The 15,000-nt window shown below is 59.6% G+C and overlaps 4 protein-coding genes across 4 annotated transcripts in view; all 4 read left to right on the top strand.

Moving 5' to 3' along the window:
- Positions 1-937, top strand: part of ENH_00033130 (hypothetical protein, conserved) — a gene marked incomplete at both ends in the record, with an annotated part of 2,519 nt that extends 1,582 nt beyond the window's left edge. Inside the window, 3 exons of the mRNA XM_013584991.1 lie at positions 160-417; positions 665-749; positions 915-937. Coding sequence (XP_013440445.1) covers positions 160-417; positions 665-749; positions 915-937 — 366 coding nt within the window. The remainder of the gene's footprint in view (positions 1-159; positions 418-664; positions 750-914) is intronic.
- A 2,896-nt stretch (positions 938-3,833) lies between these two features.
- ENH_00033140 (hypothetical protein) lies at positions 3,834-4,190 on the top strand (the record flags this gene model as incomplete). The annotated part of the gene is made up of 2 exons (XM_013584992.1): positions 3,834-3,964; positions 4,082-4,190. The coding sequence occupies 2 exons, from the start codon at positions 3,834-3,836 to the stop codon at positions 4,188-4,190; spliced, it is 240 nt and encodes a 79-aa protein (XP_013440446.1).
- Positions 4,191-4,709: 519 nt separating this feature from the next.
- ENH_00033150 (hypothetical protein, conserved) lies at positions 4,710-9,776 on the top strand (the record flags this gene model as incomplete). Its single annotated transcript, XM_013584993.1, has 3 exons — positions 4,710-6,227; positions 6,636-7,583; positions 9,036-9,776. 3 exons carry the CDS (start codon positions 4,710-4,712, stop codon positions 9,774-9,776), a joined length of 3,207 nt encoding a protein of 1,068 aa, XP_013440447.1.
- Positions 9,777-12,571: 2,795 nt separating this feature from the next.
- ENH_00033160 (leucine rich repeat containing protein / ankyrin repeat containing protein, putative) overlaps positions 12,572-15,000 on the top strand; it is a gene marked incomplete at both ends in the record, with an annotated part of 12,849 nt that continues 10,420 nt past the window's right edge. The window contains 3 exons of the mRNA XM_013584994.1: positions 12,572-13,672; positions 13,804-14,022; positions 14,129-15,000. The exon at positions 14,129-15,000 is cut by the window's right edge and continues 100 nt beyond it. Coding sequence (XP_013440448.1) covers positions 12,572-13,672; positions 13,804-14,022; positions 14,129-15,000 — 2,192 coding nt within the window. The remainder of the gene's footprint in view (positions 13,673-13,803; positions 14,023-14,128) is intronic.

Consider the following 15,000-nt stretch of genomic DNA (forward strand, 5'->3'; position numbering starts at 1 on the left):
CCTGCTGCTGCTGCTGCTGCTGTTCCTTGCCGCTGGCTCGAAGGCCCCAGCGGGCTTGAGGCGGAGCCGCGGGCGGCTCGCCGCAGCCGCAAACCAGCGCCCACCCACCGCCTCCGCTGCTGCTGCTGCTGCTGCTGCTGCTGCTGCTGTGGGGCGCAGGGCAACGTGAAGATCGCCTCCAGCAGGCTGCACATCGGCGAGTGCTTCGAAGTCCCCGAACACTTGGGGACTTTCGCGCTGCGGCGGTCTGGCTCGCTGCACTTCCGGCAGCCGCAGGAAGAAGCAGCAGAGGAGGCTGAGCAGCAGCAGCAGCAGCAGCAGCAGCACAGCAGCAGCAGCAGCAGCAGCGGCGGAGGCGCCGGCGCAGACGCGACCGGCAAAGCCAGAGCCCAGAAAAACCACAAGGCCGCTGCGCAGGTCCGCAGCGGATACGAAGCAAGGGTTTAGGGTTTGGGGTTTAGGGTTTAGGGTTTAGGGTTTAGGGTTTGGGGTTTGGGGAGCGGGGTGCTGGGGAGGGGTTTTCTGCCACGGCAGAGAGACTCAGTTGCTCTAGGGTTTAGGGTTTAGTGAGAGCACGCGGTGCCCAGGGTCTGGGGCCGAGGGTGTAGAGTCTAGGGTTTAGGGTTTAGGGTTTAGGGTTTAGGGTTTGGGGTGTTTGCTGCAGTCTAAGGCTTTAGGCGGGGCGGAGAAGAACGGAAGTGCTGCGCTGGCGGAGGAGGCGCCCATAGACGCATCAACAACGGGCTCTAGTGTACTTCAGCTGCTGCTGCTGCTGCTGCTGCTGCTGCCGCTGCTGCTGCTGCTGCTGCTGCGTCAGTGGACGGCGGGCCGCCTCCCGTGGCTGCGCACGACGGCGCAGCGCCGTACAGTCGCTGCTGCTGCTGCTGCTGCTGCTGCTGTTGCTGTTGCTGCAGGGCAGCAGCTTAACAAGTGCTGAGGGCACGCCGAGGGCTGGAGGCCTCCGGCGCACATTTTCTTGGCACCGAATTAAAGATAAGTTAAGGAGATGAGGACTCCTCAGGGGGTGCAGCAGCAGCAGCAGCAGCAGCAGCTGCTGCTGCTGCTGCTGCAGCTGGCTGGGGCTGTGGTGGTGCTGCGGTGCTGGTGCGGAGGTGTTGGTTCGAGGTGGCTGCTGCGGAGGTGCGGGTGGAGCAGCAGCAGCTGCTGCAGCAGCAGCGGGTGCTGCAGCAGCAGCAGCGTTGGTGGTCGGTGCAGTTGCTGCGTGCGTTGCTGCAGCAGCTGCTGCAGCAGCTGCTGCTGCTGCTGCAGCTGCTGCAGCGAGACGGCCCACTTCCTTCGGTTTGTTCGTGCGTGTGTTTGTGGCGAGAGTGTTCTTAGGTGTACGTACACTGCGGTGTTGTTTGTTCTAGAGATGCAAATCTGCATTTTATTATTTGTGTTCTTTTGCTGCTCGCCGGCGCTGCTGCATGCGTTTGCTTGAGAGGGTTGTGGGGCCAGGTAGTGCGTGGGTTGGGGTGTATGGACAGCTCGAGAAGCAAACGGGAATAGAAGAGCCTCATTTATGATTCATTTTTCATTTCACGAGGCCGCTGCACAGACGCGTAGTTGTATGAGAACGGCAGCAAACAATGTGGAAAAACTAAAAAAGAAATGCGCCGTTTAAGAATTCCCGAGGGTGCTGCAGCGTGCATGCATGCAGCTGGGGTGTACGTACACCCCAGCGAACCAGCCGGTCTGCGGGCGCCGCCAGGTGTACCGACAGCCCGCTGGAGCTCGTCTGTCCGCGATCTGAAGCATCTGATTGAATTAATTAGACTTGAAAAGTACTTTTAATTCTCTTTGAAACTCCAGTGCGCGCCGAACTCGCCGGCGGCGAAGCTGCATGCGCACCAACTGCTGGGGTGTACGTACACCGCAGCGGCGCCGCCAGCTGTACGTACACCCCGCGGACTGGCGCTTCTCCAGCGGCCTCGGGCACAGAAGAGGCCCACTTTTCCTTTTGTTGTTTTCCCCAACTCAACGCAGCAGAGTGTCTTAGCCTGAAATAGACTCCTCTTCGCCAAAAAGGCCATTTAGAGTTCAAGTCCTTTTTGAGAAGCCCACTTCAGAGGCACTCTAATAGCTGAAAAGTCTTAGCCAAAAATCCAATTTTAAAATCAAATTTAAAAATCCAATTTAAAGTTAAAATCCCCTTTTGAAAAGCCCAATTCGAAGACAGTTTTATTTGCTGAAAATGTCTGAAGTGTCTTCAGGCCAAAAGCCTCAGTGGAGCTCCAGGTGTATGTCCAGCGTGGAGCAAATCCACAGTTTCTGTTAATGACTTTTATTCAGTTTATTTGCAAATATATTTCTTTTAAATATATTTCTTTCAACATTTCAATTTACTTACAAAAGTGTTTCTTTTAACTCTTTGAAGAGCCCTTTGCTGCAGCTCTTGTGTCCATTAAATGCTATTTGGGGGTTAAGAGCTTTGAAGTGGAAAACTCGTTTCCAAAACAACAATTCAAATATACTTAGTGAATATCAACAATATATATATATATAATATATATATATATATATATGTATATATATGTATATATATACATATATATATATGTATACATATATATATACATATATATATATATATATATATTATATGCATGTAGACATGCATATCACATATAATATATATATGTATATACATACAAATGTGTGTATATATATACGTTTATATACATATATGTATATGTATGTATATTAACATATAAGCAGTTGCTGCTACTGCTGCAGTTGCTGCTGCTGCTGTCGCTTCGCAGCAAGTCGCAGCCAGCCATTGGCGCAGGGAGAACTATTGCTGCTGCTGCTTCTGCTGTTGCTGCTGCTGCTGCTGCTTCTGCTGTTGCTGCTGCTGCTGCTGCTGCTGCTTCATTTCTTCTGCATTGAGGGTTATGTGTAGCAGCAGCTAGCTACAGCGGCCGGGTGGCTTGCTTGCTGCCTGAGGCTGCAGCAGCAGCAGGCCTAAACCCTAAACCCTCAAGAGGTGTTTTTGCTCGCAGCTGCCTAAACCTAAACCCTAAACCCTAGCCCTAAACACTGGGCCAGTAACCTGGCTCCGTCACAAATTTAGGGTTTAGGGTTTAGGGTTTAGGGTTTGAACAATCACTGCCACGAGAAAGGGCTTAGTATGATTTTGACTCAGCAGATCTTCTTTAATGGCTTTTAATTAAAGAAAAGAGTTGGCCTTTTTGCTGCTAGCTGCCTCTGGGCCTCTCTGCGTAGGAGTAGAGGCAGCAGAGGCACTGCTGCAGCAGCGGTTGTGGCTGCTGCTGCAGCTGCGGCTCTCATCTCTGCTGCAGATGCGGCTGCTGCTGCTGCTGCTGCTGCTGCTGCTGCTGCTGCTGCAGCGGCTTTTGCTGTAATACTTACTGCTTGTTTATTATGTTGTATAGGAGGCCCTTCACGAGAAGAGGGCCCCCCTAGCTCGTCTTTGGTGGGACTTGTGATAAATTTAAAATATATTTTAATAAATATTTAAATATAAAAAGAAAAAACACTTCTACGCGCTGCAGGCAGCATGCAGAGGTAGGGTTCTAAGGCAAACCGCTACACAAGGAGGGGCACTGGCCTGCGGCCAGCTGCTGCCAGTCAGGTATTGTTCAAGAAATAAAAGAACTGTTATATAAAAAAGAATAAATAATAATCAAATAAATGAGAAGTTGTGCAAAAACATGAACTCGCTAGAGCGCTGGCTGGAGTGGCGAGCGACAATAGTTAACTGCGGCGCTCGTTGCTGTTGCTGCTGCTGCTGCTGCTGCAGCTGCTGCAAATTGATAAAAAGTTGTTTTAAAACACTTTTTAATTTTTAATTGAGCTTAAAATCTGGTGATATGACAGTCAGCGAGCCCCGCAGCAGCGACGAGGAACATGTGACCTTGGCGGCAGTGCTCACTGCTGCGCGAGCAGCAGCAGCAGCAGCAGCAGCAGCAGCAGCAGCAGCAGCGCCACAAAGAGGGGAAAAGTTTGGGCGAAAAGTTGAATTTTGCGTTGGTTTTATTCTTTGTGTATACTGTTCTGTTTGTACTGCAGCAGAAAAGGCACAGCTGGCGCTGCTGCTGCTGCTTTTGGTTTGCTGCAGGTCCGTGCTGCTGCGGCTGGTCGGCTGCCCTGTTGCTGCAGTAGCAGCAGCAGCAGCAGCAGCAGATGGTGCAGCTCGCTCGCCTCTTTTTACAAGTGTAAATGCTTGACAACAACAACAGTTTTGTCGCGGCACACTGCAGGTGTACGTACACTTTGTGTCCACACCGCCGACTGCCGCGTGCCGGTGACCTCAAGTGACCCGTCCTTCATTTATTTCTTTTTTGGCTTCTCCAGGTCTTAACCATTTTTAGAGGGGTGGCCAAACGCTGGGTGCTGGCGAGCTGCTTCCGGCAGCTGCAACAGCAGCAGCGTAGCAGCAGCAGCAGCAGTGCCAGCAGCAGCAGCAGCAGCACGGCTAGCCACACCTACTGAGTTGGAGGTAGCTGCTGCTGAAGGCTCCCCAAACACCTTTCTTTAGCTGCAGCTGCTGCTGCAAAGGCTTTAAGCGCGCAGCAGCAGCAGCAGCCACGGGCGCAGCAGCATCTGTGGCTGCGCATTTCTGCTTGCGGCAGCAGCAGCTCGTTGCGAACAGCAGCAGCTCCCTTGACGCAGCAACTGCAGCAGCGTCGCTGCAGCAGCAGCACGGCCCCTTCTAGCAGCTGCAGTTGCAGCTGCAGCTTTCAGTGATGCGGCGGCGTCGGCCGCAGCCTGGGACGGAGGAATCGCGAGGCTCCTCTGCAGCAGCAACAGCAGCAGCAGGAGCAGCGGCAGCAGCAGCAGCAGCAGCAGCAGCAGGGTCGCGGCCTCCGCCGGCCACTCCGTGTGCAACAGCGGCCTGCGAGAATCTCGTTGGACGCACAGGCCCGGCAGGACGAGGAGCAGCAGCAGCAGGAGCAGCAAGAGGCACAGCAGCAGCAGCAGCAGCAGCAGCAGCAGCAGCAGCAAATGACCGCCGCAGCGCAGCACCCTGCCCCATAGCGAAAGTCCCCCCCCACCTGCTGGCGCAGGTGCTGGCAATTGCTGCAGGAGACAGCAGCAGCAGCGAGACGGAGCGGCTTAAGTCAGTTTGTGTTGAGTGGGCAAAGACAATCAGCAGCAGAGAGTTTACTTTTCTTTTGCCGCTGAGGCTTTCTTACGTGGCCCGGCGCCAGCAGCAGCAGCAGCAGCAGCAGCTGCAGCAGCAGCAGCAGCTGCAGCAGCAGCAGCAGCAGCAGCAGCTCCAGCAGTTCTACTTCCGCAATGCCGCAAGCAGCAGCTACCACACCAACGCAGCAGCAGCTGCTGCTGCCGCCGCGGCGCCGCCGCTCTGCGGAATAGCTCCGGCGCTGCTGACAGCAGCACCCGTGCTGCCAGCAGCAGCAGCAGCAGCAGCAGCAGCAGCAGCAGCAGCAGCAGCAGCAGGCCCCCGATTGTCGGGCGCAGTTGGCGGCGGCTGTGCGCTGCTGCCTGCGTCTCGTTTCCCGGTCCCCGGGGCTGGGTTCCCAGCAGCGGGTCTTGGAGCAGCACGAACAGCAGCAGCAGGAGCAGCAGCAGCAGCAGCAGCAGCAGCAGCAATTGGACTCTCTGCAGCAGAAGCAGCAGACCTGCGCGCGCAAGGCACTGAAGGCGGGCTGCTGCTGGACGGCCCCGTGTTTGGCTTGAGCCGCAGCAGCTGCAGCGCCGTGTGTGAGTGGCTGCTGTCAGCAGTGCCGCACACTTCGCGGCTGCTGCTGCAGCAGCAAAAGGGAGACATTGACTATTTGCTGCTGGAGTCTCTGGGGCTGCTGCTGCTGCGCAGCGCGCCCTACCTGTCGCACCTGACGCTGGCGGACCGCCGAGCAGCAGCAAGGCTGCTGCCGCTGCAGCAGGAGTGCAGCAGCGCAGCTGCGGGGCCGAAGCAGCTGCAGCTGCCGGCAGCAGCAGCAGCAGCAACAGCAGCAACAGCACCCGCAGCAGCAGCAGCAGCAGCAGCAGGGCCCCGCGTGCAGCCGCTGACGGCGGCCGAGGAGCAGCGGCTGTCCGCGTGGCTGTCGCAGCGGCAGGAGGAGCGCGCAGCAGCAGCGGGCGCCGCGCCCGCCGCAGCAGCAGCAGCAGCAGCAGCAGCAGCAGCAGCAGCGTGCCCCCGCGTCACCTTTTCGCAACTCAAGTATGTCCGAGCAGCGCATGCAAACTTCCTCAGATCCTTGAGGGCCCCCCAGCTCCAAGAGCTGCGGCTGGACCTGAGGGTACACTGGGAGGGGGCCCCCCTGGGGCCCCGCGGCTGGCCCACTGTATGTACACCTTACCGGGACTTGCTGCTGTTCTTAGCTGCTTCGCAGCCGCCGCTGAAGCTGCTGCACTACCGGGTGTCTGCATGCAGCTGGCTGGACCACTCGCTGCTGCCGCAGCCGCCGGCTCCCGGCAGCAGCAGCAGCAGCAGCAGCAGCAGCCTCGGCAGCAGCAGCGGCGGCGGCTTGCTGCTGCACCACCGCCCCTGGCTGCCGCCGCCGCCCCCGGGCGCCCCAGCCGCTGCGGGCGTCTACCCTTCGCCCGCAGCAGCAGCAGCAGCAGCAGCAGGCGGCGCTGCTGCTGCTGCTGCTGCTGCTGCGGCCGGGGGGCCCCCGCCGCGCGTGCAGCTGCCGCTGCTGCGCCAGCTGGACGTCAGCAGCCCGCTGCTGCTGCTGAGCGTCTGCGCGCCGCAGCTGCAGCAGCTGCTGCTGCGCGCGCAGCGCAGCAAAATCCTGTGGCTCTCTTTTGCTGCTTTCTTGGCCGAAAGTGGAGCAGCAGCACTTAAGACTCTCGAAGTCCATGCCACTCATGCTCCGAAAAACTTGTCGAATTTCGCGAAGACAACTTTGGCCCAAATGCACAGCAGCAGCCATTTGCCGCTGCACCACGCCCGCGCCCTCTTTGCTGCAGCAAAGCCTCCGCAGCAGCAGCCCCCCGCTGCTGCTGCTGCTGCTGCTGCAGCTCCGGGCGACGCGCCCGACGCAGCAGCAGCAGACCCAGCAGCAGCGGCGGAAACAGCAGCAGCAGCAGGAACCTCGTCCTCGCGCGACCAGCCCCAGGAGCAGCAGCAGCAGCAGCAGCAGCAGCAGCTGCAGCAGCAGCGGGGGCTGAAGGCGGCAGCAGCAGCAGACTTCTCCTTCTGGGGCCCCAAAGGACTTTGCTTCCCCTCTCTTGTGTCTCTCACCTGCCACAGCAGCTTGCTGGAGACTTTGCTGTGCGCAAAGGCGCAGCTGCCGCTGCTGCAGCACCTCAGCACTTGGGGCTGCAGGCTGCGCATTGGCCGCTTTCTTGCTGCTGCTGCTTCTCTGAAGACTCTGCAGGTCAGCCGCATTGGCTGCTCCTGCCGCTCCTGCTTCTTGCTGCGGGTCAAGCGCACTGCAGCAGCCAGCAGCAGCAGCAGCAGCAGCCGCAACGGCGCCGCCAGCAGCAGCAGCAGCTCCGGCTGCTTGAGCTGGAGGCAGCAGCCCGCCCCGCAGCAGCAGCAGCAGCAGCAGCAGCCACAAGAGCAAACCATTTCAAACATCGAAGAATACGGAGGCTCTTCAGCCTTTCTCTACAGGGGCTTCGCCTTTCCCAGACTCAAAACCCTCGTCGTAAGCACAAACACCCGCAGCAGCAGCAGCAGCAGCAGCAGCAGTAGTAGTAGCAGAAGTTGCAGCAGCTGTGGTGGTAGATGCAGCAGCAGCAATCGCTCCAGCAGCAGCAGCAGCAGCAGCAGCACTAGTAGTAGCAGACGTTGCAGCAGATGTGGTGGTAGATGCAGCAGCAGCAATCGCCCCAGTAGCAGCTGCAACACCTGCAGCAAATAATAAAGTAGCAGCAGCAGCAGCAGCTGTTGCTGCTCGCTTCATTAGCAGCAGCAGCAGCAGCAGCAGCATGAGTTTGTAGCTGCACGTGCTGCTGTATTCTCGGAGTTTTCCGTATCTTTTCCACTTTCCACTTTGCATCGGGCGCAGTCTGCGTTGTAGGTACCTAAGTGCAATTGCTGCTGCTGCTGCTGCTGCTGCTGCTGCTGCTGCTGTTTGCTGCAGCTTCGTCCGGAGACCGGCGACGGGCCCCGCGTGTGGGGGCTGCTGCTGGAGGGCCTTTTCCCGCAGCTGCAGCAGCTCATATTTGACGGGCGTTTATTTCATGCCTTCAAGGACGAGCGGCTGCTGCGCGCCCACGGCTCTGCTGCAGCAAGTGCTGCTGCTGCTTCGGCAGCAGCAGCAGCAGCAGCAGCAGCGACTTCCTCGGGGGGCCCCGCAGCGTCGCTCTGCGAGGGGGCGGGGGTGTGCCCCCACAAGGGCTGCTTCGCGCTGCAGCACCATCAGCAGCAGCACTTCTTCCACCTGCTGCGGGGAGGCATGCAGCAGCAGCAGCTGCTGCGGCAGGAGGCAGCGCGGCCGCTGCCGCTGCTGCGGCAGCAGCAGCAGCAGCACTTCAGCCCGCAGCAGCGCCGCTACCTGCAGCACAACTGCTGGATGCCCCCCACGGGCTTCGGGATAATCCCCCCTGGCGGTTTGCTGCCTGCTGCTGGTGGCTGCAGCTGCTGCTGCTGCGCGCCTGCAGCAGCTCGGGGCTGCGCAGCAGCAGCGGCAGCAGCAGCAGCGCTGGAGGCCTGCGGGGCGTCCCCGCACGCAGCCGCTGCGCCGTCGCCGCCGCAGCCCCCCGCCGCAGCAGCAGCAGCAGCAGCAGCAGCAGCAGCAGCAGCAGAAGCCAGCCGGCTGCGAGAAGCAAGCCCGCTGCGGAAGCTGGAACTCGTGGCTGGGCAGTCGCTGCACTGCGGCGACTTGCTGGCCTACGCAGAAGCCGCGCTGGCGAAGATGGGGGCCCCCCCTCCCCCCAGCAGCAGCAGCAGCAGCAGCAGCAGCAGCAGCAGCAGCAGCAGCAGCAGCAAGGCGCTGCTGAAGTGGGCACTGCCCAAACTGCACACTGTCGTGGCCCCCTGCCTCAGCGCCGAAGGCGAAGAGGCGCTTTCCCTCTTCCGCCATTTAGGTGTACGTACACTCGGGACTCACTTGGGCTATGTTTGCTCCCAAGCCACCATGCAGCGAGTCACCAAGGCTTTGCCCCTCATGGCCACTGTGGGGCCCTTCGTGCAGCAGCAGCAGCAGCAGCAGCAGCAGCAGCAGCAGCAGCAGCAGCAGCAGCAGGAGCGGGAGCGGGAGCGGGAGCAGGAGCGGGAGCGGGAGCAGGAGCAGCAGCAGCAGCAGCAGCAGCGGCAGCAGCGGCAGCGGCAGCGGCAGCGGCAGCAGCGCCAAGTCTGGAAGCAGCGGCCTGCTGCTGCTGTGCCCATTTCTTCGCACTTTATTTGCTGCGGAACTTCTCAAGAAAGAAATGGAAGTTTGGGGGCGAAGTGGCAGTCCTTGGTGCTCACTTTCTTCCAGCTGCAGCAGCGCCAGCAGCAGCAGCAGCAGCAGCAGCAGCAGCAGCGCAAGCAGCAAAACCGACACTCCAACAGCACGCGCAGATGCAGGGACGAGCAGCAGCAAACCAGACGCAGCGCCCAGCAACCTGCCAGGCGGTGGCCCGCTGCAGCAGCAGCAGCAGCAGCAGCGCCAGCAGCAGTAGCAGAAGAAGTAGCAGCAGCAGCAGCAGCACAGAGGCCTCCAGCAGCAGGTGCGGCAGAAAGCGAGGCACTGACAGGCCCAGCTGCTGCTGCGCCAAACCTGCTGCCAGCAGCAGCAGCAGCAGCAGCAGCCACACCAGCGCCTGAGGCGGCAGCCGCAGCCACAACAGCAGCAGAGGCACCCGATAGCACCACAGCAGCAGCAGCAGCAGCAGCAGCAGAGGCAGCAGCTTAGGCAGGAGAGCCGCAGCCTGTCAAGATTGAGACCCCTCTGCTGCTTCGCCGCGCTGCCCGCCAACTTGCTGCTGCTGCTTGCTGCTATGTAGCTGCTGCTAGTTGCTGGCAGCTGCTGCTAAGTAGCTGCTGCTGCTACGTAGCTGCTGCTAGCTGCTGCAGCAGCAGTGTCACTCTTTTTGGCTCTGATCTTTCCTCCCCCTTCGTCGGGGCTTTTGGCTGGCAGCAGCAGCAGCAACAGCAGCAGCAGCAACAGCAGCAGCTGCTGCAGCGCACGCGTCGCGTCCGTCTGCAGCAGCAGGCGGGCCGGGCCCTCTTCAGCTGCTGCTGCGACGCGCGCAGCACTTGCTGCTGCTGCTGCTGCTGCTGCTGAAGGGCCCCAAGCCCCACAGGGCCCCAGAGAAAACCTTAAGGGTTTTCTCTCTCCAGCAAATCTGGAAATGCAGAATGCATGCAAAATAAATGTATTTATGCAATATTTATGTTATCAATTTGCTGCACTTGTGTTGTTTTATAGATTCTGCAAATGCTGCTTCATTTTGTATGACTTGGAAGGCCCGGGGGCCCCCATGGGGGCCCCTGGGGGCCCCCCTGGGGGCCCCTGGGGGCCTCGGGGGCCCCGCAGCGGCTCTGCGGCGCTTTTGGGGCAGCAGCAGCAGCAGCTGCTGCTGCTGGGCTTGCTGCTGCACGCAGCAGCAGCGCGGGCTCGAAAGGCAGCTGCTGCTGGGTTTGCTGCGTGCTGCAGCGCGAGCTGGGGCAGCTGCTGCTGCTGGGCTCGCTGCTGCACTGCAGCAGCAGCTGCTGCTGCACGCAGCCAGCCCCCAAAGAGCGTGGGCTGCTGCAGCAGCAAAGCTGCCGCTTTTTATTTGCTTCTTTTTAGTCAGGGAAAGTGCAGCAGCAGCAAACTTGTGTCACCCTCTTGGCTGTACATACACCCCAGCTCTGGGAGTGGGGGCGCTGCTGCAGCAGCCCAAAAGCTTTATGTCCTCTATTTGCTGCTGCAGCAGCAGCAGCAGCAAATGTAGCTGCCCTCTTCAGGGGCTGCCGCTGCGGCCCCAGGAGCAGCAGCAGCTGCAGCGGCGCGCCGGGCTGGCTGCACACGGAGAGTTGCTCTATGGGCTCTGCAGTTTGCTGCTGCTGCTGCTGCTGCAGCAACGCGCTGCTGCTGCTGCAGCAACGCGCTGCTGCTGCTGCAGCAACGCGCTGCTGCTGTAGCGGCAGCGGCACACTGCAGCCGCGACGCTTTAAAGGTGCTGCTGCTGCTACTGCAGCATCCTCTTTTTGCTGCTGCTGCCTGCAGCAAGAAAACTCAACTAGCAACTAATACGCAAAGGACCACAAAAATAAATTAACTAAAAAAAATATTGAAAAGACAGAAGCAGCACAAATAGGCGCTTTCAGGTGTACATACAGCAGCAGCAGCAAGCACAAAGAGCAGCAAGTAAAACTAAACACGCCGGAGAAGTAGCTGCCCACTACGTAGTGTCAGGTTCGTGCACTATAGTGTGCTGCTGTTGCTACAGCTGCTGCTGCTGCTGCTGCTGCTGCTGCTGCTGCTGCTGCTGCTGCTGCTGCTGCTCGTTGTTAGCTGGTGCTGCATAAGCCTTCTGGGCAGAAGATGAAGCCTGGGGGCTGCAGGGGAAAGAAGACAGAAAGGGAGGGGCTGGACAAGCAGCAGCAAACTGGGGGCTGCCGGCTTCGCTGCAGCAACAGCAGCTGAGAAGCCCCAGTAGGCAGCAGCAGCTGTGGCGGCAGCGGAGGCAGCAGCAGCAGCAGCAACAGGCTTCTGCTTGGCTCGGCACTCGCCTGAATTTGCTGTGAAGACGCAACATATTAAAACAGCAAATAGAGCTGCTAGTAACACTGCTGCAGCTGCTGCCGCGCAAGCAGCCATCGAGACACGTGCAGCAGCAGCAGCAGCAGCGGCAACAGCAGAAGCGGATGACGCAGAGATAGAAGGCCCTTCTCAATGGCAGCGACAGCAGCAAAATAAACATATATATTTCCAACACAGCCGAAGACTGTATCCAATTGCAGCGGCAAGAGCTGCAGCAGCAGCAGCAGCAGCAGCAGCATCACGTGCCCACTGGGTCCAGCCGCCATCCAGGCGCAGCCGACAGCAGCAGCAGCCGCAGCAGCCGCGGCCGCCGCCTCTAAAGCTGAGGCTTCTCCAACAAAATATTGAAATAAATAACAGAAATAGATTTTAATTACGAGGGGCAGAAGGACAGCAGGGAAGCCGAGCCTCTCTTCTCTGCAGCGGCTGCTGCAAGCAGGGGGGCGCCGCGGATCCAGGAGCTGCAGCAGCAACAGCAGCAGCTGCTGCTCCTGCAGCAGCAACAGCAAGAGCAGTAACAACGAAACGCCAGCTGAGATTGAGTCTCGTTAGCTGCGTGAGCTCTGCCGCTGCAGCCGACCTGATGACTGGCAAGGCATCAGCGGCAGCAGCAGCAGCAGCAACAGCAACAGCAGCAGCAACAGCGACAGCAGCACGGGCAGGCGCACTCAAGCCTCAAGACAATCTACATTCATGTGTTTTTGTGGGCAGCAGCCCTTGTAGCTCCAGCTGCAGCGGCAGGAACTCCTGCAGCAGCTGGTACTGCTGCAGCAGCAGGAACTGCTGCAGCACCAAGCCCAGCAGCAGCTGCTGGGCTGGGCGTTGCCCACACACATGGCTTAGCTGCCCCATAAACGCCAGCGTGGCTTTAGTAGAAGCAGAAAGGGCAACACAGGCAGCAGCAGCAGCAGCAGCAGCAGCAGTAGCAGCAGCAGCAGCAGCAGGACCAATGCAGAAAAATGGACAGTCCACTAACCTGTCCACCAGCTGCTGCGCCTGAGAATGCTTCTGTGCCTTCGTCAGCAGCGCCCGCAGCAGCAGCAGCAGATGCTGCAGCAGCAGATGCTGCAGCAGCAGATGCTGCAGCAGCAGATGCTGCAGCGGCAGCAGACGCTGCAGCAGCAGATGCGGCAGCAGCAGCAGCAGCAGCCGATGGGGGCAGCGGCGCTGCCTCTGCTGTCCCGCTGCTGCTGCTTCCTGCTCCGCCGGAAGCAGCAGCACTTTCAACAAATGGGGCTTCCCCAGCACTATCAGTGGCAGCAGCTGCAGCAGCCGATGTTGCAGCAACAGCAGCAGCAGCAGCAGCAGCAGCAGCAGCAAAGGAGACCACCTTACCCCTCGTCGCCCGTGTTCTTGGCTTTGAAGACCTCGCACTGCAAAACCAGTTGCAGCAGCAGAAGCAGAAGCAACAAGAGCAGCAGCAGCAGCAGCAACAACAACAGCAACAAGAAGTGCAGCGGGAGACAGCGGTGGCTGCAGGCAGCAGTGGCTTGGCCGCAGCCACCAGCAACGCTGGGCAGCAGCAGCAGCAGCAGCAGCAGCAGCAGCTTGCCAGCAGCAGCAAACCCAAATCTGCTGCAGCAAGGAGGTTTAAATACTTAGGTTCCTGGCGCCCTTTCACAGAGGATGGCAAACGCCCATCGGTGGACCCCAGCAGCAGCAGCAGCAGCAGCAAAGCGGCACCACCAGAAAAGCAGCAGCAGCAGCAGCAGCAGCAGCAGCAGCAGCAGCAGCAGTTGCCGCCGCTGCGTAGGATGGGCGTCTGTATACCTGCTCCTGTGTGCCCTCTAAATGGCTGCAGCAACTGCACCGAACGCTTGCGTGTGAAGCTGCTGCTGCACTACAACGGCAGCAGCAGCAGCAGCAGCAGCAGCAGCAGCAACGAGCCTTCAAAGAAGTCAGCTTCTGGCGGCATGCTGCACAGTCCAACGTTGAACTCTCTCTTTGAGAGCGCAGCCCCGAGCAAGCCCAGCAGCAGCAGCAGCAGCAGCAGCAGCAGCAGCAGCGCCACAGGCGAGGGCGGAGGCGGAAGCCTTGTTGCAGTGCAGCAGCAAGGCCTGGTTTGCTGCAGCGCAGCTACAGTGCAGCAGATTCCTGCTGCTTATAAGCCTTTGATTTCTCTGCGCATTTCTCAATGTGGCTTGAGGTTTTTGCTGCCGCAGGAGCCTCCTGCTGCTTGCTGCTGCTTCAGGGAAGGCGGCTGCAGCAGCAGCGAGACCCGTTGCTGCTGCTGCACTGCGCCCTGCACAAGCAGCAGCAGCAGCAGCAGCAGCAGCAACAGCGGGGCTGCGAGTTGCTGCTGTTCCTGCGAAGCAAACGGCCAGCCAGAAGCACTGCCGCTGCATCCTGCGGTCGAGGTGAGCTGCAGCAGCAGCGGCGGATTCGCCACAGCAGCAGCAAACTGCAAGCAGTAGCTGCAGCAACTGCAGCAGCAAACTGCAAGCAGTAGCTGCAGCAGCTGCTGCTGCTGCTGCTGCTCTGTGACACAGGCTTTGCTGCCCGTGTGTGTGGTGCAGCCCTCCTTCTTCTGCTGCCTGCAGCAGCTGCAGCAGCTGGACCTGCGCAACAACAACTTAGAGGCGATTCCTTCTCACCTGCATTTGCTGCAGCAGCTGCAGCAGCTGCTGCTAGACGGCAACCGTTTGCTGCTGCTGCCTCCCTGCATCTGGCGGCTGCCCCGCCTGCAGCTGCTGTCAGCCACTTCAAACTTCATCGAGCACATTTGTCCTCCTCACCAGCAGCAGCAGCAGCAGCAGCAGCAGCAGCAGCAGCAGCCCAATGGAGAGCAGCTGCTGCAGCAGCAGTCGCAGCTCAAGGAGCTCAGGCTGACGTCAAATGCACTGGACTCCCTCTTTTTCTTTGCTGCTGGGTGCCACGCAGGCAGCATGCAGCAGCAGCAGCAGCAGCAGGCAGCTGCAGCAGACTGGAGCTGGCTCTGCGGGCGCGCTCCAGCAGCAGCGGGAGCTGCGGCCCAGAAAACAAAAGCAGCCCCAGCAGCAGCAGCAGCAGCAGCAGCAGCAGCTGGAGCGGCGGCCGCAGCGGAGGCTGGAGCCACAGCAGCAACAGCAGCAGCAGCAGCAGCAGCAGCAGATGAGGGAGACATTTACTTTCGCTGCGTTGCTGCAGTGCAGCTGGAGTGCAACCCCTGCACTCGGCTGCCTCTGTGTCTTTACCGTCTTGCTGCTGCGCTGCAGTCTTTGGCTTTAGACTGGTGTGCTTATTTGCTGCCAGAGGGCCGCGTGCCGCAGCGGCTGCTGCAGGGGCAGCAGCTGCTGCTGCTGCTGCAGCTGCTGCAGCGCATCCACCACTGGCTGCTGCAGCAGGGCGAGCAGCGCGCAGCAAGAGACGCCTACTTGCTCAGCAGCTTCTGCTGCACCCGCTGCGGCAG

This window comes from Eimeria necatrix, genomic scaffold, assembly GCF_000499385.1.
Source record: "Eimeria necatrix Houghton genomic scaffold, Enh_scaff241, whole genome shotgun sequence".
NCBI classification, from domain to species: domain Eukaryota; phylum Apicomplexa; class Conoidasida; order Eucoccidiorida; family Eimeriidae; genus Eimeria; species Eimeria necatrix.